This window comes from Coenobita brevimanus, chromosome 72 (assembly GCF_032717465.1).
Source record: "Coenobita brevimanus isolate Jiangsu-jjx chromosome 72, ASM3271746v2, whole genome shotgun sequence".
Classification (NCBI taxonomy): Eukaryota; Metazoa; Arthropoda; class Malacostraca; order Decapoda; family Coenobitidae; genus Coenobita; species Coenobita brevimanus.
In genome coordinates, this window is record NC_137025.1 from 18283143 (window position 1) to 18306935 (window position 23793).

The 23793-nt window shown below is 43.5% G+C and overlaps 2 protein-coding genes and 1 pseudogene across 5 annotated transcripts in view; 2 read left to right on the forward strand and 1 right to left on the reverse strand.

Moving 5' to 3' along the window:
* Nucleotides 1-23793, forward strand: part of LOC145407186 (synaptosomal-associated protein 25-like) — a 143599-nt gene that overhangs the window by 19851 nt on the left and 99955 nt on the right. The window lies entirely within an intron of this gene.
* On the reverse strand, nucleotides 9-128 carry LOC145407293 (5S ribosomal RNA; annotated as a pseudogene).
* On the forward strand, nucleotides 8221-9438 carry TrpRS-m (Tryptophanyl-tRNA synthetase, mitochondrial). Its single transcript, XM_080278085.1, has one exon. It carries the CDS (start codon nucleotides 8221-8223, stop codon nucleotides 9436-9438), a length of 1218 nt encoding a protein of 405 aa, XP_080134211.1.

Genomic DNA, 23793 nt, shown 5'->3' on the forward strand with positions numbered 1-23793 from the left:
ACGTAGGGATGCCAACAGCATCTGGTGTTCCCAGGCGGTCACCCATCCAAGTACTAACCAGACCCAGTGTTGCTTAACTTCGCTGATCGGACGGGAAGCGGTGTACTCAACGTGGTATACTTGAGACTAATGAAAAAACATGTTTCTTGCTTCTTTATTCCTTCTTGCAATGCTTTTCACTTTACCACATTCACTGATGGAACTGGGACACGATAATGGTCTTTGGCTTCTTAGTCACATTCTATACCTGAAAGATTTGAGGAAAATTAGTCATGAAGAACATCATAGTCCAAGTTACGTTTCATCATAAACAAGACCAAGTCTACTAATACATAAAAAAATATACAGGAAAAAAACACAGCAATTTTTAAATTCAGAGGAGTGGGATGGGGTGAGTACTTGACTGTAAATCCATATTATATACACTGGTGTTAGAGTTCTGAAGTATTGACTAATTCCCTATCAGTGGTACTGTATCTGGGTGACAAGGCTACATCAGCTACGTTTTGAGCTACAGAACATTAGCTGGCAATCTTTCCAATAGTTACTATGGAAAAAAAAAAGGGGGGGAGGGGGGAGCAGCATAAGAAGTCTTACTGTACATCCGTTGCAGCCTCTTGATAAAACCTTATGGATTAAACATATGGAAAATGAAATACAGTAGTCTTCCATATCAGCCAGGGATACTTTATAAAGATGCCTGTTGATGGTGGAAACCTTTATATTACTGGCATCCTGTGGTAAGCAGTGGCAACCATCACCCAATCATGCAGTCCTGCCTATTTCACAACAATGGGTGGTAACCATTTAAGCAAATAACATGGTGACGGTGCCCCTGTACATTGGATGGAGAGAGATAAAAGCAATGTCCATTAAAGAACAAAACCTCCACACTCTTCACTGCACCTTGCTGTGGCAAGGCACTACTAGGGAACACTGGTTCATGGTGGTCCTGCAGAAGCAACTGCTTGCCTGTGGCTGATGGGTCTGCTCAGCCATACAGACCTTTACTTTACTACTACAACTATAGTCTGTCTCAGGAAAGACGAGGGTAGAAATCTTACTCAAAATTATTATAATAATAATATTATTATTGTTATTATTATTATTGTCATTATTATCATTATCATTATTTTTATTATTATTTTCATATTATTATTATCGGTATTATTCACGTATAGTGTTTTACTCCTTTCCTCCCCACAAATAGATCTCATTTGATTTAAGGAATGTAGAAGGGGAAAGGATACTTGAGTTTGGGGAGGCAACGGACATGATTGTGTGCAACACATATGAGCCTGGGGAAAATAGCAGTCAGATAGATTATTTTCTGGTTAGGAGGACTGATAGGAGGTTAGTAAGGGATGTTAAAGTTATAGGAAGTGAGGAGTGTGTGCAGCAGCACAGACTATTGATTTGTGATATGGTGCTTAAAGAACGAGTGATGAAAAAGAAGACTTATGGACCTAGGAGCTGGAAAACCAAGTACAGTAGTAAGGGATGCCTTCTATAGTGAGATGAGGAGAATGGTGACTGAACAGGGAGCCGTAGATGGAGGCATTAATGAACAGTACAGAGCCTTCAAGAACAGTCTCTTGAGAGTTACTGATGTAATATGTGGTTGGACAAGAGGTCCACCAAGACATAAAATAACTTGGTGGTGGGATGAGGGTGTAGAAGCTGCAGTTAAGGAGAAAAGATGGCTTTTCCGGGAATGGAAGAAGGGTGGTAACAAGGAGGAATACTTGGCTGCCAAGCGTAGGGCTAGAAGAGAGGTATACAGGGGAAAGTCTGTCACAGAGACTTTTCCTTGATAACCTAAACCATGGGAAAAGGAAAAATATGATATTTAACCCCTACACCACGGGCATGTTTACCAATGTTTTGCGTGTGCCGCGGGGTTATTCGGGCTCTGACAGACTCTCAAAAAATATTTGCCAAAAATCAGTTATTAGTCCTAGAATATTAAATTTACATATGCTTATGGCACATATCTTCAGCTTTCTCCTGGAATGTTTGTTGAGCCTTCGTCGGTTACCATAGGACTTGTGGAGACCACTGAATTTGGGTAACGAAGTCTCCACTTTACACTTCCCTACAACCCGTAATATGATTACCACAGCCAGATATTAACACTATAAATACTACTCTATGATTTTCAAGTAGTTTGGGATCCATACTCCAAAAAAAAACCCACTGTGAAAGCAATGAAAATTACGAGCGCGTCTGACCGTCGCACTTGCGCTAGTTCGCTGTTGGTACTCTGTCATTTATTATTCATAAAACCCCTCACACTTTATATTTCTGTTACTATATAACATATATATATATATATCTACAGTCTTTATCCATAAGTTTCCTTCAGTAGTATTAGTTTATTGTCATTGTAGGGATTCAATTTCTTTCAGTAAAATACGTAGCATTCACTTTCTCGTCCTGTATACTAGCATTGAGAGTGAATGTCACTTTCATCTTCACTCTCATAACTCATAGTATTCAGACATGCTAGAGTGAAACTTTCACTTTCATTGCTCCTAGGGTATATACTCGTATTCTTATAATACTACTCATTTACATTTCTGTTTACGTTCTCTATTTTATTTACCTTATTTACATTTCTATTTTATGTACACTATGATATGCACTGTCACTTGAAGTAACTTATAAAACTATTTTCCACTGTTCACGTATATTTACATTCATGACTTTCACTTGCTGTTTACACATTACACATTATTTACAATTCCACTTGCACTGTTTTACTCAATAGAAAGATCGTAGTCACTCTTTTATCAATTGTCAGCCCTTTACCTCTTTCCACACGAGGTTTAGTAGGGGCTAAAGGTCACAGGGCCCTTTGCATGGGGGTGAAAAGTCCCTGAAGCCAGCAAGAGCGAACTGACATACCTCCACGTTAGAAGATGAGAGTGAACTGATAAGGGTGGGCCGGGGTGGTGGCCTACCTAGGGAAATTCATTACTACCAATGTTAGCCTCTTGAAACAGCTATATATAGCAGTGAAATGATTGGCAGGAAATCTAGATAATACATTATAAATTAGGTAGTTCCAGGTGAATGTAAATATCACTTAGGCTTCTCCCTTCCCTCCTTATATGTATATTTATTACGAAAATAGATTATACGGCATATTTCAAGGGGAAATAAACAGCGAAAATTAGCGAACGAGTGCACGTGAGGTGTTGTCAGGTGATAATTAGCCAATTCCAGGTGTATGGCACTCTCACTTACCTTATTTCTTTCTTGTATATATTATTTTGTATAAGAATAGGGCATAGGGCTTATTTCAATGAATGAAATCAGTGAAAAATTCCAGGGAAGATTTACCTAGCGTAGCACGGCTGGGCAGGCGAGAGGATAGGGTAATGGAGGGGGGGTAGGGAGGGGAGTCAAGAACGGGGAGAAATGGCTAAATTGTCAACAATGGATGGGAGTACAGATGAGATTAGGAGTGCTGACTAGTGTTGGACATTGGCAGTACTGATAGATGATACAAGCCCCCACTTGGAAGCCCGGGTGAATTCAAAGTAACACAGAATCATAAAAGCGACGCCCCGCGGTATGATCCCTTGCTCCCAAGCGTCACGAAAGTGACGCCCCGCGGTTAAGGGGTTAAGGTGGCAAATCAGATGAAGAGGGATAATCGGGATATTATAGGTGAGCAGTGTGTGAAGAATGATGTAGGAAGGGTAGTGAACAGTGGGGATATAAAAGATGCATGGAGAGAGCATTATAGCTGGTTGTTGAATGAGGAGTTTGACTGGGACAGGGAAGGTTTGGAGCCAGCAGATCCAGTGTTTGGCCCTTGGCCTTTGATTGACACTGCTACTGTGAGTGAGGCAATAGGCAGGATGCAGTTGGGGAAGTCAGCAGGTGTGTCCGGGTTGACTGCTGAAATGTTGAAGGCCTCAGGTGATATAGGGGTGAGGTTAGTCTATCTATCTATCTAGGTTAGTCACTGACCTGATAAATATGATTGTACAAGTCTCCCTTGTAAGATGTTTCATTTTACAATATTTCGCAATTACAATCGTTCGTTTGACAATTGAGATTCCCCGCATTTACGATAGGTGATATGGAGAAATCCCCTGCTCACAGGCAGATCACCTGAGAGGTGTGTGGCATACCCATCCCGTGCACGCAGTTTCCTGTGCTTCCGCTGACCAAGCATTGCTGGTTCTGAGACAATTCGCCATCAAGTCAATTCGTATCAAGCAATTCGCCCTCAAAACATGGACAATTCCCAGTCATTCTATAAATATACTTATTATTAATTAATCAGTACTTTAATAACTATATTTCAGGGGGATCCATCTAAGTCTATGTTCAGTAGTGTAGGCTTTGGATATTTTTATTAGTTGCACCTTTAGTCAATAATTAACTTCTTTCTTCGTCAATGTAGTCGCCTTTTAATTTTATTCTAGCGTCATCCATAGCTGTCTTCCTTATGACGGTGAATTATCTTGTTATTTTTGTGACGGTGAATTGACTTGACGGCGAATTGTCCCAAAACCGCATCACTGCCCAGTCTCACCCACACGCTCGTTCAGCTTACAAACTCCGTGTGTCTGTGTTCGTCAGTGCCCAGGATATTACTATTTTTCCTGTTCTTCATACTGTACCATATTTTGTGTTGTTGTTTATGCTATTTCATGTCTTTATATCTGCAAATGTGCATTCATATGCGATTCAGATGCACTGCAGCACAAAGCATCGTTATTATTGCATATTCGATCTAGATCACTTGTATGGTGTTGGGTTTCTTATATATGAGTCCAGGAACACATCTCTACTTTTACCATTAAACCTTAAGTTCGCTGTACGATATTTCGGTATACGATTGCATTTCTAGGAACGCATACCGATCGTAAAGCGAGGGAGACCTGTATATGAGTGTGTTGTCCCAGATGATTGGTTGAAGAGTATAATTGTAAATGTGTATAAAGGGAAGGGTGATACCCTGGAAAGAGGAAATTTTAGAGGGATTAAGCTTTTAGATCAGATAATGAAGGTAATGGAGAGAGATCTAGAAGGTATGATTAAAGAAAGAGTGAATATTGATGAGATGCAGTTTGGGTTTATGCCAGGCAGGGGGACCTCTGATGCCATATGCATTGTTCAACAGCTTCAGGAAAAATATATTGGGAAGAAAAGGGATCTGTATTTTGTTTTTGTTGATTTGGAAATGGCCTTGGAGAGAGTCCCTCAAGAGGTTGTGAAGTGGGCAATGAGAAAGCTTGGCTTGGAGGAGTGGCTGGTTAGGGTGGTTATGGCTATAAATGTGGGTGCTCACACCCAGGTAAGAGTGAATGGAGATTTGAGTGATGAGTTTTCCGTGAATGTTGTTGTGCGTCAGGGGTCAGTTTTGAGTCCTTTGTTGTTTATCATGGTTCTTGAAGCCCTCTCACGTGACATCAGAAACGGACTCCCGTGGGAGATGTTGTATGCTGATGATTTAGTGTTGATTGCAGGGAACAAGAGGGAGGCGGAGGAAAGATTTAAGAAATGGAGAGATGGTATGGGTCACAAGGGCTTAAAGGTAAATGCAGATAAAACAAAAGTGATGATATTTAGGGTTGGTGGCAGTACTGTCAAAGACGAGGAAGAGTGGCCATGTGCAATTTGCCACAAGGGCGTGGGAAGTAATTCCATTTTGTGCAGTGTTTGTGATAAATGGGTGCACAAGAGATGTAGTGGTATCAGAGGTAGACTGTGAGATAATGCTGATTTTATGTGTATGGCTTGTCAGGGAGAGCAGGTGGAGATTGTCAGGCGGGAAAGGATTGAACTTGCTGGTGAGTCTCTTGCTTCTGTGGAAGAGTTTTGTTATTTGGGAGACATGTTGTGTGCTGGAGGTGGGGCTGGAGCTAGCTCTGTGGCTAGGGTGAGAAGTGGTTGGAAGAAGTTCGTAGAACTGTTGCCTTTCTTGACATTGAGAGGACTCTTCCTACATGCTAAGGAGTCTTTGTATGCATGTGTTAGGAGTGTAATGCTGTATGGTAGTGAGACCTGGGTAGTAAAGGAGGAGGATATTTGCAGGCTCAGACGTACAGAAATGACAATGGTTAGGTGGATGTTCAGTGCATCCCTGCGTGCAAGGTCTGGGGGGGCTGGGTTTACGATGGAAGAGATGAGAGGAAGGATGGGACTGGAGTGTATTGGTGTTGTGATGAGGAGAGGTAGATTGAGATGGTTTGGGCATGTGGAGAGGATGAGGGATGATAATTGGGTGCAGAAGGTGAGAGGTGTTATTATTAGGGGTGGGGTTATGAGGGGTAGGCCAAGAAAGACATGGGACGAGGTCATTAAGTGTGACCTCAGGGTTAAGGGACTGAACAGGGAGGCTGCAATAGATCGTGCAGCATGAAGAGCTGCCATTAGGTGACCAAGGCCGACACATGCTATCATGTTGGAGCCTTCAAAAACGAAAAACTTTATGGGGTTTTGTTGAAGTAGAGGCAGTAGAGTGACCTAAAAGACATATGCCAGTAGTGATGTAGTGCTTGGGGAGTGGTGATGGTCTGAGGCAAAAGACTGCAAATTGGGGGCAAGGATGTGATGGAGCAGATCTCATATATATGGTGTTGGCTTGGCCAGTATGCAGGAGAGAGAGAGAGAGAGGGGGGGGAGTAAAGGGGGATTGTAAAAGAGAAATATAGATTTTTTTTTTCTACACTTAACTGGCTGTTCAGCAGGACTATCTGATTATTAACACATGTCCATAATACAGTACAGTATGTATAACAGATTCAGTGGCTGGCATCATATAACCAGTACTGCAGAATGAAATTTCTTCATGATATATTAGAAGTACATAAGCCATACTGTAATTACACTGTAATTACACAGTAGTAGATGAAAAACTATATAAGCAGGTACAGCATTAATTAGCACAACTGATACCTGTACTGTGTTTATTAGTCCCATAATTGTAAGGGCCAAAGGATATTGCTGTTACAGCAGTGTGTGTGGTGTGGGTGAAGTAGATTGGAACACTTGCGATAAATTGTACATAGAAGAAGATTACCCTGCATATCTCGGTAGATAGTGAAAGCCCTGTAATCCGAATGGCAGGGGACCGAGGGTCTTTCGGACTGTTGTTTTTTTCAGACTATTGAGAGGGACCTTTGAAAATATTAGGAATATATGCATGATCATTAATAAACAGTTGATATTGGTTATTGTTTTAGACACCGGAAATGCATGGAAGTGTAGCTGAATATTTGCAGGCAGATACAGCCAAATCCAAGAGAGTCCAAACTAGATAAATCCTTTGATAAAGCCCAGAAAAATTTGAAAAAAAGCCCAGAAAATTAAAATAAAATGTGCCTTGAAAAATTCGGAGTATTTTGAATTATTGGTGGTCGGATTGAAGGGCTTTTACCGTACATTGAGAGAGAGAGAGAGAGAGAGAGAGAATTAGGCAGCTATATTAAAAAAAAAAAAGAGAGAGAGTATAGTAATGTACAGTATATTTCTCGTCTAAAGGCATTAGAAAAATGTTGATTTGTCCCATATGTTAAGAGTCTTCTACACGAAAGATGTAATGATTGCCACTTGGCTTGATGTAGATGAGTGGACAGTGTAAATGCCTTAACTTTTACTTAACACTTAGAGACACAGCACTAACATCCATTGACACACAATATATGGTAATTTACTGTGTCACCCTGCTGCTGTAAGTAGTAGATGAATGTTACCATTGACCCTGGGAGGTACTGCCATGAGAGTGAAGTGTGGCTAGAAGTTTGGTAACTAGCCTTACAATTATCACTCTTAGACAGGAAACATTCAGCCGCAAGTCAGTGCTAAGACTCGCACTTTGACAGATCTATTACACATCTCAAATTTCTTTTTTTCCCAATGGCTTCCAGTAACTGTTGGGAAGTCCTTAGGTAGTTTTTGCGCTTCTTTTAGCTTCCAGTTCATAGAAAACATCAGTCGTACCATGGCCAACCCCAGTGCGGGGATTCCTTGAAAGGAAGCATGGTGTCATTTTTATTTGTGTGTGTACTACTGCTGCAACTAATACCTGTACTGTTCTGCTAAACTGACTACTAACCTGTGATGAGGAGGAACCCATGCTAAGTGGCTGCATCATGTCTCCAGCAGGAGCAGTGGGAGGCAGCAAGAGGATCTGGAGGAAGGAAGGGACTGCAGAAGAAAGTAAGACAAGAGAGGGTCATGTTTATATTTGGAAGTATGGGGGCAGGCCAAGCATTGTGGTGTGGCCAAACGAGAACCAGTGTCAGAACTTTAATGAATCTCGTCAGGACCCACATACAACTCAAACCCAGGCTATATGGGGCTGGGGAGGTACATGCCAGAGCCAGTGTGTGGTGGTTGCTGGGGAAGCGAGGAATACATAACTACACCTGGCATGGGTGTGATCAGTCACTCAACCCACCTAATGCCTCTAGCCACCCCCGCACTATATTCTCTGGGATACAGCCAACAGGTGTGGTGCACTTGGGTAACTATCTGGGAGCAGTACGACAGTGGGTGGAGCTGCAGAAGGGCAATGATGAGTTGATCTTCTGTGTGGTGGACATGCATGCCATGACCATGCAGTATGATCACACTGTTCTGCCTGAATCCACCAAGGCAACTGCTGCCTCACTCTTGGCTTGTGGTGTGGACCCTGACCGAGCAGTGATATTCCAGCAGTCCCGGGTGAATGAACATGCCCAGTTGCATTGGGTCCTTACCTGCTTGTCCTCCTTGGCACGCCTCTCTCATTTTCCTCAGTTCAAGGAGAAAAGTGAGGCACTGCATGAGGTGCCACTGGGACTGTATGTGTACCCAGTGCTGCAGGCTGCGGACATCCTTCTGTACAAGGCCACTCATGTGCCTGTTGGGGAAGACCAGCAACCACACATTGAGCTTGCTTCTCACTTGGCTCGAGTGTTCAACAATCGGTATGGTAAAACTTTTTTCCGTCCCAAGTCCCTCATGCCCAAAACTGCTGCTGCCAGAGTTCGAAGCCTCCGCCGTCCAGACAAAAAGATGTCAAAATCTGAGGCAGATCCACGAAGCAGAATAGATCTAACAGATACTCCAGATGTAATTAGGGAAAAGTTCAAGAAAGCAGTCACTGACTCTACCTCGGCAGTTTACTCTGATCCAGACAACAGACCTGGTGTATCCAATCTAATGGACATACATAGTGAGGTGACTGGTCTCTCCCTCCAACAGATTACGGAAGATAGTTCAGGCCTAGAAACTGCACAGTACAAAATGGTGGTGGCTGAGGCAGTCATTGAGCTGTTGAACCCCATCAGACAGCGATTGGAAGCCCTTCTGGCAGACCCTGAACACCTTACCACCCTGATGGAGCGTGGGGCAGAGAGAGCCCGAGAGCGAGCTGCCCCTGTTTGGCAAGAAGTCAAGCATAAAGTAGGTCTGAATCACCTGAGCTGAACAATGAGGATAACTTAAACTGAAATGGCATTCCTCCAGGAGTTGTACTTGAAACCCACTCATAGTTATCATAGCTTGTCGATTGATCAGCACCAGATATAAAGGAAGAAGAGAGAACTGCAGTGTGAACAAACAAGAACAGGAAATTTGCATTATTTAATAAACAGGTGTCTGTTCTAATTAAAAAAAAAAAAAAAAGCAAAGCATATGCCAGAAACAGTGATTTTATAAAACCTTTGTTAATAGACCCAGTTATGTGTAATTAATTCAGCACAGAACTTCCACACAGGAGAAAACATTGCATCATCCATGGTCGATACATAATAGTGAACTGAATTTATTTTTTATATGTTTGACGGTGACCCAGCGAGGCAGTAAAGGGCAAGAGGAAGTGTGCATTAGTCATCCCTGCCAACTCTGACCTTCCCTGTCTCAGGCATCTGCCTCTGGTGCACTGGGTAAATAGGCTGTGTATGTGTGTGGGGGGATTAACCCTTTCAGTACGATGTCACCATTTTCATCTTGTTCTTGCTGTCACCAGATGATTTTATACTGCTTAGGAAAGCCATCTTATACTGTACCTCTAAACCTGAATTGTTGGGGGTAGTATATATGAAATGAAAAATGTCATCACATTGAAGGGATTAAACGTTAGCATTTCAATAGGGCTCTTATTATTCAGAGGTATTGTAGTATTAGAATCTTATCAGTCACCTGCAACCTCACTTAATTTGTATCTTTAAATTTAATGTTCAGTTCTGTGTGCAGTATGAGGCTTTTTGCTATATTTTTTAATGTTTTCAGTCAGTTTGTAGTGATAATTGTTTGGGACATGCACAAGTATGTAAATGATCAATATTGGCTGTGTGTGATCTTTGTGGCAGAGTCAGAGCTCCCTTGTCCTAGTAATTATTTTCTATATGTTCTTTTAAAATCTTCAGCCTGAGTACCTAACTTTTATTTTTGCCATCATCTGGCAGTTTTATCCAGCTTGAGACCTTTTATGCAGCAGAATGTAGATACAGCCTTTAAGCCCGTCAGTCCAAAAGATCATTCCTGAGTTGAATAGTGTCAGGTAGAAGAAGCAAAGAACAGACTTAATTAGTATGTCATCAGATTGAAGGAACTAAGGATGAACTAGATAAGATATTGTGCTTCACTATCTTACTTTATTAGTTGTTGTTGTTGTTGTGGCTGTGGTCTCTGGCTCATCTGGGCATGAACTCAGTAGGCTGCTGACTGAAGTTGCCCTTATGCAGCCCACCAGTCTCCATTCACATAATGGGGGGGGGGGAGAGGTTCAAGGATGTTTGTAGTTCATTGGTTGTTGTTGTTGATCAACCCCAGTCTGTATGGCCGAGCAGACCCATCAGCTGCAGGCAAGCAACCACCCTTGCAGTGCCATCCCATGCAGTAAGTCGTTCACTTGCAGCTGACCACCTCACCATAGCAAAGTGCAGGGAATAGCATGGGGGTTTGGTTCCCAGAAGAATGCCACATTTTCATCTCCACCCAGTTAACAGGGGCACCATAGGAGGCTCCACTTCACCCTGTATTTGATTATATGGTTGCACCCAGTGTTGTAAATGGTTTCCTGGGTTTCAGGAAACCATTTGGTTGGCCACTCAGTGTGGAGTGACCTTAAGTAGAAAGAAGAGTAATTAAAAGTGACAGGAAGGAAAGATAGAAAGAAGAGAGTAGGGCAGACACAGAGATAGAATGAGAGAGGAGGGCAGACACAGAGATAGAATGAGAGAGGAGGGCAGACACAGAGATAGAATGAGAGAAGAGGGCAGACACAGAGATAGAATGAGAGAGGGGGGCAGACACAGAGATAGAATGAGAGAGGAGGGCAGACACAGAGATAGAATGAGAGGGGAGGGCAGACACAGAGATAGAATGAGAGAGGAGGACAGACAGAGATAGAATGGGAGAGGAGGGCAGACAGAGATAGAATGGGAGAGGAGGGCAGACAGATAGAATGAGAGAGGAGGGCAGACACAGAATGAGAGTGAAGGGCAGACACAGATAGAATGAGAGTGGAGGGCAGACACAGATAGAATGAGAGTGGAGGGCAGACACAGATAGAATGAGAGTGGAGGGCAGACACAGATAGAATGAGAGTGGAGGGCAGACACAGAGAGAATGAGAGGAGGGCAGACACAGAGATAGAATGGGAGAGGAGGGCAGACACAGAGATAGAATGAGAGAGGAGGGCAGACACAGAGATAGAATGAGAGTGGAGGGCAGACAGAGATAGAATGAGAGAGGAGGGCAGACACAGAGATAGAATGGGAGAGGAGGGCAGACACAGAGATAGAATGGGAGAGGAGGGCAGACACAGAGATAGAATGGGAGAGGAGGGCAGACACAGAGATAGAATGGGAGAGGAGGGCAGACACAGAGATAGAATGGGAGAGGAGGGCAGACACAGAGATAGAATGAGGAAGACGTAGGCAGCATTACGTCACATGAATGGATGATGGTTGCCACCACATACCACCTCTAGTTCATTGGTAAATCCTTTAAATATATTTTGTGTGAACACTGGTTATGTATAAATTGTAGTAAATTTTTGTACAAATTTTGAGTGATGTTAATAAAAACATGTTTAAAATTTAGTTTTTGTACCATATGACGTAGAAATTTTGATTAAGATGGTTATGGAGCTTGTATCATAGGTATAACAGGATATTCAGTAGTTTACATTCCTTTGCTGCACAGTGTTATTTGATTTCATAATTTTCTGTGGATAAAATAAGTTTTAGTATGATTCAAAACAAACCCTTGCAAACAGAGGTATTGGTTCATGTGATAGTGGTGATTGACTAGACTAACCTCTTCAATATGATAAATAAGGCAACCACTAGATGATTTTATTTAAAGTAAGAATGATCTTTAGTGGTGAAGTGGTTAGTTAGGGCTTTATTTAACCCGTCCAGGTGAATCTGTCTCCAGATTTAATAATCATGTAAGGAAGTACAATATTTTAAGAAAGTAAGTAATACCTTTGGATTGAGGGATTCAGCTTTGATCATAAATAGTCCAGGGGAGAAGCAGTGGTGTACCTGAGGGGGGTGTGATGGGGGGGCTGTTTGAAACTGCACCCCGGGCCCCCAATTGAGGGGGGGGGCGCCCAAAAGCCTTAAAAAACTATGATTTTTTTTTTTTATTAATATTAAAAATTATATATATTTATCATCCCGACAATCCCGGCTGAGATATTAGATAAGTTTTGAGAATTAGGGGAGCTAGGTTCTTTGCGGGACCCCCTCCAGGAGGGGGGCCCCGCAAAGAACCTAGCCCCCGGGCCCCAAAATCTCTAGGTACGCCCCTGGGGAGGATGATGGTTTTGTCTAGGTATTGTGGTAGTGGGTGCTGTTAGGTCCTTAGTGCATGTCCTCCAGTAACTTCTCTAGACCATAGTCTCTGGCTCCGGGAACTTCATGACACCTCTTCCCTACCAGTTGCATTTTTGCCTCTTGATCTTGAATATTCTTGTGTATATTACTGATGCAATGGAAATCATCATCAAGTAGATCTAAATAGCACGCAAAAGAATACGAAGGTGTAATGGAAAGTGGTAACAGTGTGTGGACAGTACTGTTTTCCTCGCCAGCCAATTTGTCGTCAGAGCAGCACTCTCTTACTAACGATCCAAAACTCATGGAAGTTCATTTGAAATTTGTGAATGAATATGGTATACAAATATTGTGACTTAACCATATCATCGGTAGGAAGAAAGTTACTTCAGCCAGTTAAAGGTGACCTGAGGAAGGTTTGACTCTACAGGCAAGTTGAGTGGCATGAAGCGTAACAGCCTGACCAATAAATTGCCCTGTAATATAGTTCAGCTAATGTCTTCGGCAGCAGCAGTTGCTTTTTATTCTTGCAACTTTATTTACCCCTTCCATATACAGTATTGAAATCTTGTTCAGTTCTTGCTTTCCAGATGATTTTCTTCAGTTTGGGAACTTTTAATGTTACTGTAGTTAGATATAGCATCCATTAACCCTTTTGCTTTGGGATTCTGAAAAATAAAATTGTCTGGTGATGGCTGAGTAAAAGGAAAACACACACTTGTAGTGAAGGGATCAAGGACAAAATCAAGGACGAGACAGAGGATGAGATGGATAGATATATGAGGAAGGAGGGTGTTAGTTGGAAAAAGGCCAGTTTGGGTCTGTATTTATCATTAGGTCTACCTTGTGAATTTGCAAGCCAGTGGACAGTATGCTAGTTTGTGAACTAATGTAAGATTTTTTTTTTTTCAAGCTTGTAAAGTGTTTCAAATAATGTGAATGCATCACATTGGTGTGACAAGTCTTCCCACTGTCCAGGGCCCTTTCAAGAAGTAGGGAAGCATTCACAGTAGGCGAGTCAGCGACGGTATGAACATCAAGAGTGGACCCCCACATCAGCCAACCAAGGAATTCTTGACCATAGAGTCTTCCTCAGTGAAGACAACGACAGGGAGTTAAGGAAAAGATACTGTATAGACTAGGAAGAAATTATACGGTATTAGTGACAATTGGTGAGAAATGAGGTAACCAACCACACACGTTGAAGTAATAGCTGTCTCCCTGGAGATGAAAGTTGTCCTGACCCTTCAGTATTTGGCAGCTGGCAAACTGCAGCAGTGCAATGCACGTTGTTTAGGGCTGTCACAACCAACAATCAACCAGGTGTTGACACTGACACTTGAAGCATTAGTTGCACCTGAAATAATACGATAATTTATTGATTTTCAAACGGAACTTAGAGATATTCAAGAAAAGAAGGGAAAATTAACAGTTATTAACTTTTTTGGTGGTAGGTGGTGACGATCTATCAACAACTCACTCACTTGATGTAATGCTTCCTACTGCATCCTTCACCTTTATCAATCTTTTTCTGTGTCTGCCCTCCTCTCTTTGTACGGTATATCTCCCATCATCCCTCTCACTTTTTATTATTATTCTTTCCTTTTCAGGTGGCTTTACATTGAATGACAAGCCTAATGGTTTCCTGTAAGCCAGGAAACCATGTACAATGCTGGATGCTAATCATATACCCAACCCATATGTGTTCATGGGATTGTGGCATCTGGCGATAGATAACTTTTAGTTTATTGATCTGAAGGCCATGTCAGGAAAGGAACTTATGCCTTTGTGACTCAGTTTAAGTATAGAGATGCACACAAATACTGTACTTGGAAAGGAGACAGTGCTGAAATGAGCCTGAATGATTGTCCTTCTGAAGAGAATGATGCTTGACAATGTCGTGGATACGAGGATGGTGAGAGGATGATTGGGAGGTCTGTCTGATCATATGATTGTGGTATGGAAAGCTAAGCTGAGAGAAGTAAGATTAATTGGGAGGAAGAATAACACTCAGGGCGGGAAACTGAAATAAGGGAATGAGAAACAAATGAGTGAGTGATGAATACGTGGAGGAGCTGGAGGCAGCAAATGAAAGGTACAGTATAGCGTGGGATAAGTTTGAAACAATGGTGGAAAAGAGGATAAAATCGCTAGAGTGGCACAAATGGTACAAATTAGATACAAGAGAATACAGTATTAAGGTGTAGTATGCAAAATTAGTACCGTATATCACGAAGATAGGAGGTGTCACAAAACCTCTTCTGATGATTATAAAATAGCCTAGCTTACCAGCACTGTAGGCAACGTGCTAATGGTAGACTTTCACGATGAACTTTCTGTAGTCCCACAATTATGTTCATTAGCTATTGTATGAATATGGAGAAACGCATTTTAGATTGTTTAGATCAGATTCTTAGGTCTTTAGTGGAAAAGTTTCTAGACATTGGAAAGAAGTTGTATACTGCCTTCATGGATTTGGAGAAAGCATATTATAGGGTGGATACACAAGGATTATGGAAAGTATTAAGAATAAATGGAGTAAATGGCAAGTGGTTGAATGCTGTGAAGAGTATGTATGAGAGTACTAAGGCTGCAGTGTGTGTGGATAGTAAACTGAGTGAATTTTTATGTCTGAAGGTTGGATTGAAACAAGGTTGTGTTATGTCTCCATGTTCTTCAGTCTGTATGGATGGAATTATAAGAGAGATACAAGGCAAGACAGTGGATATTGGAGCAGCCCTTTTGGAAACTCTCCGTACTGTTGTTTGCAGATGATACTGTGTTAAGTGAAGACGAAAGGGAGCTGCAAGGCTTGGTGGATGAGTTTGGGAGAATTGTGTAAGAAACTCAGTCTAAAGGTGAATGTAAGGAAGAGTAAAGTTATGGTCTTCGAGAGAAATGAAAGTCAGTGAATGTACTGTAAGGTTGGATGAGGAGGAAATGGAAAATGTGAGTTCTTTTAAGTATTATACTTGGGTGGGTAGTGTGATGAGTAAGGATGGAAGTTTAGAGGGTGAAGTGCTTGAAAGGGTACAAGAAGGTAGAAAGGTTTCTGGTTCCTTGAAAGCAGTGATAAGAAACGGAAGTGAGCATGGAAGTGAAAAAGTTACTGCATGACAGTATTGTGATACCAACTCTAACGTATGGAAGTGAAGCTTGGACCTTGTTGGAGGGACACGAGTCAAGAGTGAGAGCAGTGGAAACGAGTTATTTGTAAAAAAAAATATATATATGTAAATTGTAAAGATTATGCAGTTAAAGTCTAGTTCCACATTTCCTAACTCGAGACGGGTGGTGGGTTGGCGGTTCGTAACATAAAACTTCAACCCTATCAGTCCAGTGACGTGATATTATAATTAGTATTGCTGCCTACGGAAGATTTTTATGTACCTTAGGATAGGGTTTTACAGATGATTTCGTTCACATTTGAAAAGGCTTTTCAAATCGTACTGAAGTTCAGAGTTCGTTAGATCTATGAATTGCTAGGAAAAGAAAAGGTTATGATTTCTGTACTTAATTTTCATCAGGAATTCTTGCTTCGACTCCTGCTTGTGAAAGGAAAAGACACATTAGCAAGAAAATATAAAATGAGTATTTTCCGTCTCGAAGCTCCGTGTTTCGTAATTCAGTGCTGTAAGTGGAGACAGATGGTGCTTAGTGATTTGGCGAACGAAAGTTTATAAATGGTTGTCCGATAGAATACGCTGGATCTGAGAATGACCAGAACATGGGGTTTTGTTATAATAGGTCTGTTGAGAGAGAGAGAGAGAGTGATTCGTTGAATCTGAGAATGCTGGAACAGTGGGTTAACTGTGGTTCCACTGAATTTCTGTGAGCTGACAAAAAAAAAAAAAAAAAAAAAAAAAAAAAAAAAAAATCGTTGTGTGATAATTTGTAACCGATCTTGTTCTCTTTGGCACAATAAAGTCGCCTGACGTTACCCACAATATTAAAGTCTCAGCAAAGTAGATAATGTGTTATAATCTGTCTTTGGTTGTTTCATACGGCGCAGCGCCAGTAACGATTGCTTACATGAAGGGCGCCAGTCGTGTGTTGTGTCCAGTGCCAACCCAACCAAGTTAAAGAGGTTGTCTCGTCTTTCCATATTTGTAGAAGATGCTGACCAGTTTGGGGGGAAAAGTAGTTACCATAATAGCCAACTTCAGTGTACCATAAACAGTGTTGTGTTTAGTATTTTTCCACGTTCATTCGTCCTAGTTTGTGAAGCTTATGGTGGTTCTGTACTGGCTGGTGTAGTCCAGTCACCTACCATTAGCCTCTTCACTCCCATGACGCTTTTTTTTAAGTTCCTATTTGTTCTTGTCATATGCGAACGACTTTTTTAATTTTAGGGAAGCCACATCGAATTGGAGACAAAAGGAGCCTTGGTTAGCCCTTTAATTATCAGAGGTTCTTTCTGAGGCATACAATCGTTTGGAAGTGCCCAAGACAAGGTGTGGGATGATGTGTACTGGGAAGAAGGGACAAAGTGTGGGATGGTGTTTGCTGGGAAGGGTAGTTGGTAAGTAGAAACGAAAATACCTTCAGGACCTTTTTTCACGGCCTTCCCTCACAGGATGGGGCGTCAAGCAGTAGGTAAATACACAAAGATTGACATATATACTCGTACATGTATACAGATAGTCATGATATATATGGAAGTTGTGTTGTGGGTAAGTCAGGAAAGCCTGTGGGCCGTACACCTTGAAGGGGTAATGTGGGACTGGCTGGGACCATTTATCCTTCTTTATTTGGTGGAGAGGGTCAAAAGGAACGGAGGAGCTGGAGATTAAAGTGAAAATAGTGGAGAGGAAAGGGAGGCAGGAAAGGGAGGCGTGGAGGAGGATGGGGAGGGAGGAAAGGAGGGGAGTGTGGAAGAGGATGGGGAGGGAGGGAAGGAAGGGGAGAGTGGAGCAAGATGGGGAGGGAGGGAAGGAAGGGGAGAGTGGAGCAAGATGGGGAGGGAGGGAAGGAAGGAATAAGGGGGGAGTGGGGGAAGAATGGGAGAGGGATGGAGTGGCGGAGGATTGAGGAATATGGGAGGGTGGGAGAAGGATGGGGTGGAGGGAGAGAAGTGAAAACTGAGAGAGAGAGAGAGAGACTGGCCTGATGCCAATAGAGGAAAGGAGATGGAACCCTCTAGGGTCACTCGCTTCCATACATTTCCTCTCCCTCCCTCCCGCCATTCCTTCCATATTCTCCCTCCCTTCCTTCCCTCTCTACTCTCCCTCCCTACTTTCCCTCTCTGCCCTCCCTCGCTTCCTTCCCTCTCTGATCCCCCTTCCTTCTTTTCCTTCTCTACTCTCCCTACCTTCCTTCCCTCTCTACTCTCCCTACCCTCCTTCCTTCTCTACTCTCCCTACCCTCCTTCCTTCTCTAATCTCTCTACCCTCCTTCCTTCTCTACTCTCCCTACCTTCCTTCCTTCTCTACTCTCCCTACCTTCCTTCCCTCTCTACTCTCGCTACCTTCCTTCCTTCTCTACTCTTGCTACCTTCCTTCCCTCTCTACTCTTGCTACCTTCCTTCCCTCTCTACTCTTGCTACCTTCCTTCCTTCTCTACTCTCCCTACCTTCCTTCCCTCTCTGCTCTCCCTTCCTTCCTTCCCTCTCTGCTCTCCCTCCCTTCCTTCCCTATCTGCCCTCCCTTCCTTCCTTCCTTCTCTACTCTTCCTCCCCCCCTGCCTTCCTTTCATCGCTACTCCCTGCCTTCCTTTCATCGCTACTCCCTGCCTTCCTTTCATCGCTACTCCCTGCCTTCCTTTCATCGCTACTCCCTCCCTGCCTTCCTTCTCTACTCTCCCTTCCTTCCTTCTCTACCCTTCCTCACTTCCTTCCTTCTGTCTTCTCTCTCCCTTCCTTCCATCTCAACTCTCCCTCCCTTCTTTCGTTCTTTACTCTCCCTCCATTCCTTCCTTCTTTACTCTTTCTCCTTCCTTCCTTCTCTGCTCTCCCTTCCTTCCTTCTCTGCTCTCCCTTCCTTCCTTCTTTACTCTTCCTCCCTCCCTTCCTTCCTTCCTTCTCTGCTCACCCTTCCTTCCTTCTCTGCTCACCCTTCCTTCCTTCTCTGCTCTCCCTTCCTTCCTTCTCTACTATCCCTCCCATCTTTCGTTCTTTACTCCATCCGTTCCTTCTTAACTCTCCCTCCCTTCCTTCTCTACTCTCCCTCCTTCCCTTCTCTCTCCCTCCCTTCCTTCTCTACTCTCTCTCCTTCCCTTCTCTCTCCCTTCCTTCCTTCTCTACTCTCCCTCCTTTCCTTCCCTCTCTACTCTCCCTTCCTTCCCTCTGCTCTCCCTCCCTCCCTTCCTTCTTTCTCTAGTTTCCCTCCCTTCCTGCCCTCCGTACATTGCCTGGTGCTTTGATATCCTTGTCTGTAACTCTAGAACAGTTACGGTAGTTATAGCCTCCCTATAGCCTCGAAAGGATCAGGGGGTTTGTGCCTTCCTTTGTACTCCCTTCCCTCCATACTCTCCCTCCCTCCCTCCCTGCATATCATCATTCTCTTCCTTTCCTCCATACTCTCCCTCCCTCTCTCCCTCCCTGCATATCTTCATTCTCTTCCTTCCCTCCATGCTGTCCCTCCCTCCCTTCCCCCCTCTCATAAACACTCCCTCCATTCGCTCTTCCTTTCTTCCTCCCGTACACCCTCCCGTCCTTTTCCTTCCTTATGTCCTCCCTTTTCTTCCTCCGTCCCTCCACTCTCCCTCCTTCCATTATTTCTTCAGTAATCCATCTCTCTCCTCTGCCGCCCAGTTCACCCATCCATCTCTCTCTCTCTCTCTGTCACACACACACACACACACACACACACACACACACACACACACACACACACACACACACACATGAGAGAGAGAGAGAGAGAGAGAGAGAGAGAGACTATATTAATTCATGCCTTCACATATTCCCTCATAAGAGAGATCCTTTTCTGTATAATTTTCGTAGTTATTTCCTTTACGTTCACAATACCGAGCACAAAACTGGACGGCATAATCTAAATGGGGGTGTCACAGGGCGGTAAGCTAGTACGGGCAGGAAGCTTACTATGAAGAAAAAATAATACCCCTTCCTAACCGCTTGATGTCTGATTCTGCTCCTTGACTGTGTTCTTGTGTGCTATTCATGCAGTTTTTGTTGATATTGAAAAAAAGAAAACCCAGGGATGTTAATAAGTAGTTTGGAAAATGAATCGTTGAGGAAGAGGTGTTAGGGCAAGGGAGGAAGGAGGGGGAGGCGTGGAGGAGGATGGGAAGGGAGGGGAGGAGGGGGGAGTGGAAGATGATGGGAAGGGGATGAAGAGAGTACGGACCTGTGACCCTCTTGAACAGGGATATAAAACCGACCATGTTCTGTCCCCATTTTGGATTCCCGTATTTAACTTAGCATTTCCTTGCATCGTATATGCTGCCTGAGTGTTGGGCAGGATCGGACGCAAGACTGAACTACATAATCTAAATGAGGTTCCACTGTGACTCGTTCTCGTATATGCAGGGATATTAACTCATGGATGCTCTGGCCTTATAAGATATTCCTTTTGTGTGTGTGTGTGTGTGTGTGTGTGTGTGTGTGTGTGTGTGTGTGTGTGTGTGTGTAGTTTTCCTGGGTGTGCTTCTGTGACTGCATAATACAAGCGAAGTCTCACATGTTTTCTTATCCGCACATACAGGGCCTTAAAACCTAACGATAGTCTGCATTATGACACACTAACACCGACAAGCAAAGGGTTTAAAGTTCCCAGGCATGTTGCTAGAGCCCCTTTGATTGTTTGATTGTTTGTTTAAGATGAACAGGGGAAGAAATAGCTTATTAAAAAAAAAATAATAATCGGTTATTTTAATAGCTTGTATACTGGAGATCGCCTTTGAAGCACTTTGCACATTTCTGCAGCACCCATTTCCTGGCTCCTCCTCCTCCTCTTTTTTTTTTCCTTTTTCTTCTGCTTCTTTTCTTTCCTTCTTCATCATTATCATATTATTATTACTATTATTATTATAATTATAATTATTATTACTTTGTTATTATTATTATTGTTATTATTATTATTATTATTATTATTATGATTATTATTATTTTATATCATCATTTAATATTATTTCTAACCGTCATGATAAGTGTATAGTGTATGTGACAGAATACGTCCCGGTAATTAATATATTTTCCTTCTTGGCCAGCTCAGCGGGATGTCATAACCTATTAACTCAGGCCACTATTTCCACCCTGCTGTCCTCCCACTCTTGACTCCCACGCCATGCAACCCAGACACCCTGACCTAAATGTAACTCCTTGACCTTTCCTTGCGACCCAGTTTGACCTATAACCTCGACTCGCTGACGTCACGGATGACCTCTGTATAGCCTGTTTGACCCCATGAGTGACGTGTGTATGACCAGTGAACCCCGTGAATGACGTATGTATAAACAATGACCCCCTTGTTTGACCCCTAGTATGACCTGTGACCTTGTACGCCCAGTGACCCTTTCACTGACCTACCTCTATGGCCTTACATATCCCCAAACAGTCTGCCCTTTGATCTCTTCTATATTTCCCCAGGCCATCTCTGTGTCACACTTTCATCCTGCCGTGTCAGTGATTGCCTCCTCAGTCTGCTTCTCTCATACCTTCCCCCAGATCTGAAGGCTTGTGTATGCTGCCCACTTTGTCGGCTTATCCCCTCCCCACCTGTACTTGACCATCTTCCCTCTGTCTGTTCTGTAGATGTCCCTTCCCACAGTCTCTGTCTCTCTTATGTGCAACTGCTCGCTATTGAAGCTCCTCCCCCTCACCCCATAGGCTCCCCCTCCCTCTCACCCCGTAGGCTCCTTCTCCCCCTCACCCCATAGACTCCTTCTCCCCCTCACCCCATAGGCTCCTTCTCCCCCTCACCCCATAGGCTCCTTCTCCCCCTCAACCCATAGGCTTCTCCCTTTCACCTCATGGTTTCCTTATCCCCCTCACCCCATAGGCTCCCCCTCCCCCCATCCTGTATGCCCGTCTTTCAACCCGTCAGTACAGAAAGTCTTCGTTTTATGTCCACTTTCTGACGTGCTCTGCCAGTGAACTCCTCAGTATTGTAGAGGAAATATGCAGATCAAAGTCCCACCGGTACCTTTATAGCCGGTTTGCCTGTTTCTCCTAAATAACATTACCAGTGAAGTGAAAAAGTTGTGATATAAAGGAACCCGTCATTGGGATACAAGGAAGGCTAACTGTATGCCTGGCAGGACCACTCCCATGTCCCTGTGTATGACTTCTGTCCCGTATGCTTCTGTGTGTGGCGTCTCCCTCGTATGCCGTTTGTATTTCTCATGACCTAACCAATGTTCTTGTGTTGTACAGGTATGCGTCACATTTGTTGCTGGACACACGAAGCACGGGCCAATTGACTCATTGCAGTTATCCCCTTTGTCTTTTATTGTTATCACCTCCTACACTCGCATGCCCCAAGGCTATATGGCCAGCTCCCACCAGCCCCTGTACCCGCGTATCGATGCCTTATAGACCTGACCTTTTGCCAGTGGTGCCTTAAAGGGTCACCTCTCCACCCACCCCTGACCTTCACTCTGACTAATGACCTAGCGGGGGATGGGAGGGGGAGAGAAATAGTGAGGGAGGAGAGCGAGGTGGGATAGGAAAATAGCGTGGGAGGAAACTGGGAGGGAGAAGGGAAAGGAAAACGATAGGGGAGAGGGAGAGACGCATAAAAGGAAGAAAAGGAGAAAAATGATGTGGGAGGAGAGGGGGCAGAGGAAGGGGAAAAAAAAGTGGGAGGAAAATGAGAAAGATAAGTGTTTGCGGAGATGAGAGGGGAGAGAGTGTGGGAGGAGTGGGAGGGAGAAATAGTGTGGGATGATATGCATATTGCATTTATACCTAGTTGTGCATGTGTAGAAAAAAAATTATAAGATAGATAGATAGATAGATACACTGTATATATACAAAGAGAGAGAGAGGTGACTCAGTGCGATGTTACAGTGAATGGAGAGAGACTGGCATTGGTGAGAATTCAAATCTGGGTACAGTGATGGAAAAGAGAGGAAAATGTGCAAAAGAAGTGGAAAGTAGAGTGACACAAGGAAGAAAAGTAGCTGGTGCAATGAAGGCCGTGATAAGAAACAGAGGCTTGAGTTTTGCAGCTGCACGAGGCTTACATTAAGGAGCGTTAGTGCCAACTTTAACATAAGGATATGAGACTACGGTGTGGCATGAAAATGAAAAGTCAAGAGTGAGAGCAGTGGAGATGGGACTGCTGAGGAATGTATGTGGAGTACAGAGAGTGGATAGGATACGAAGTAATGTGATTCGTGAAAGATGTGGAGTGAGGAAGTCCATGGACACCAGAATCTAAGAGTGTGTTTTGAGATGGAATGGTCATGTGGAGAGAATGGATAACAAAAGAGTGGTGAAAAAGATATATCTGGGCGAATTTGAAGGAGGGAGGAGGCGAGGTAGGCCAAGAAGATGGAGGGATATGGTGGATGTGTGTGTGTGTGAGGAAGAGAGGTTTGGAAGTCGGTGAGGCAAGGGGTCTGACAAGAGATCAAGCTGGCTATATGACTGTTGTGAGAAGTGCATGATAGGGATTTGGCACCGCTTTTTAACGTGACAGCGTCCGGATTGACTCTGTCGGGTACGTTTATGTGTAGCTACAGAGTGTGATGAATGTTTTGGGGGTATCAAATAGAGCCAGGATTCCGGGGGCTTGATTGGTGAGCGAATGGAAGCATGGCCCATTGGACTGGGCAGGTTTGAGCGGTCTGACATTGTTACTCCTCACTCTGCCCTGGGGTGGGAAAGGAGGTCCGGATGATGATGATCTATATATATATATATATATATATATATATACTTAGAGAGAGAGAGAGAGCAGTGCGGGAAGAATGGGGAAACATGAAGGGAAAGGCGTGGGAGGAGGGAGGAAGGGGAGGAGATAAAATAGTGTGGGAGGAGGAGGAAAATAGGCCAGGGGGAAGAGAAGGGAGGAGGGGGAGGTAAAGA

What these genes read in the sequence shown, in the direction of transcription:
- TrpRS-m (XM_080278085.1), top strand. Translation starts at nt 8,221, where the DNA reads ATGGGGGCAGGCCAAGCATTGTGGTGTGGCCAAACGAGAACCAGTGTC.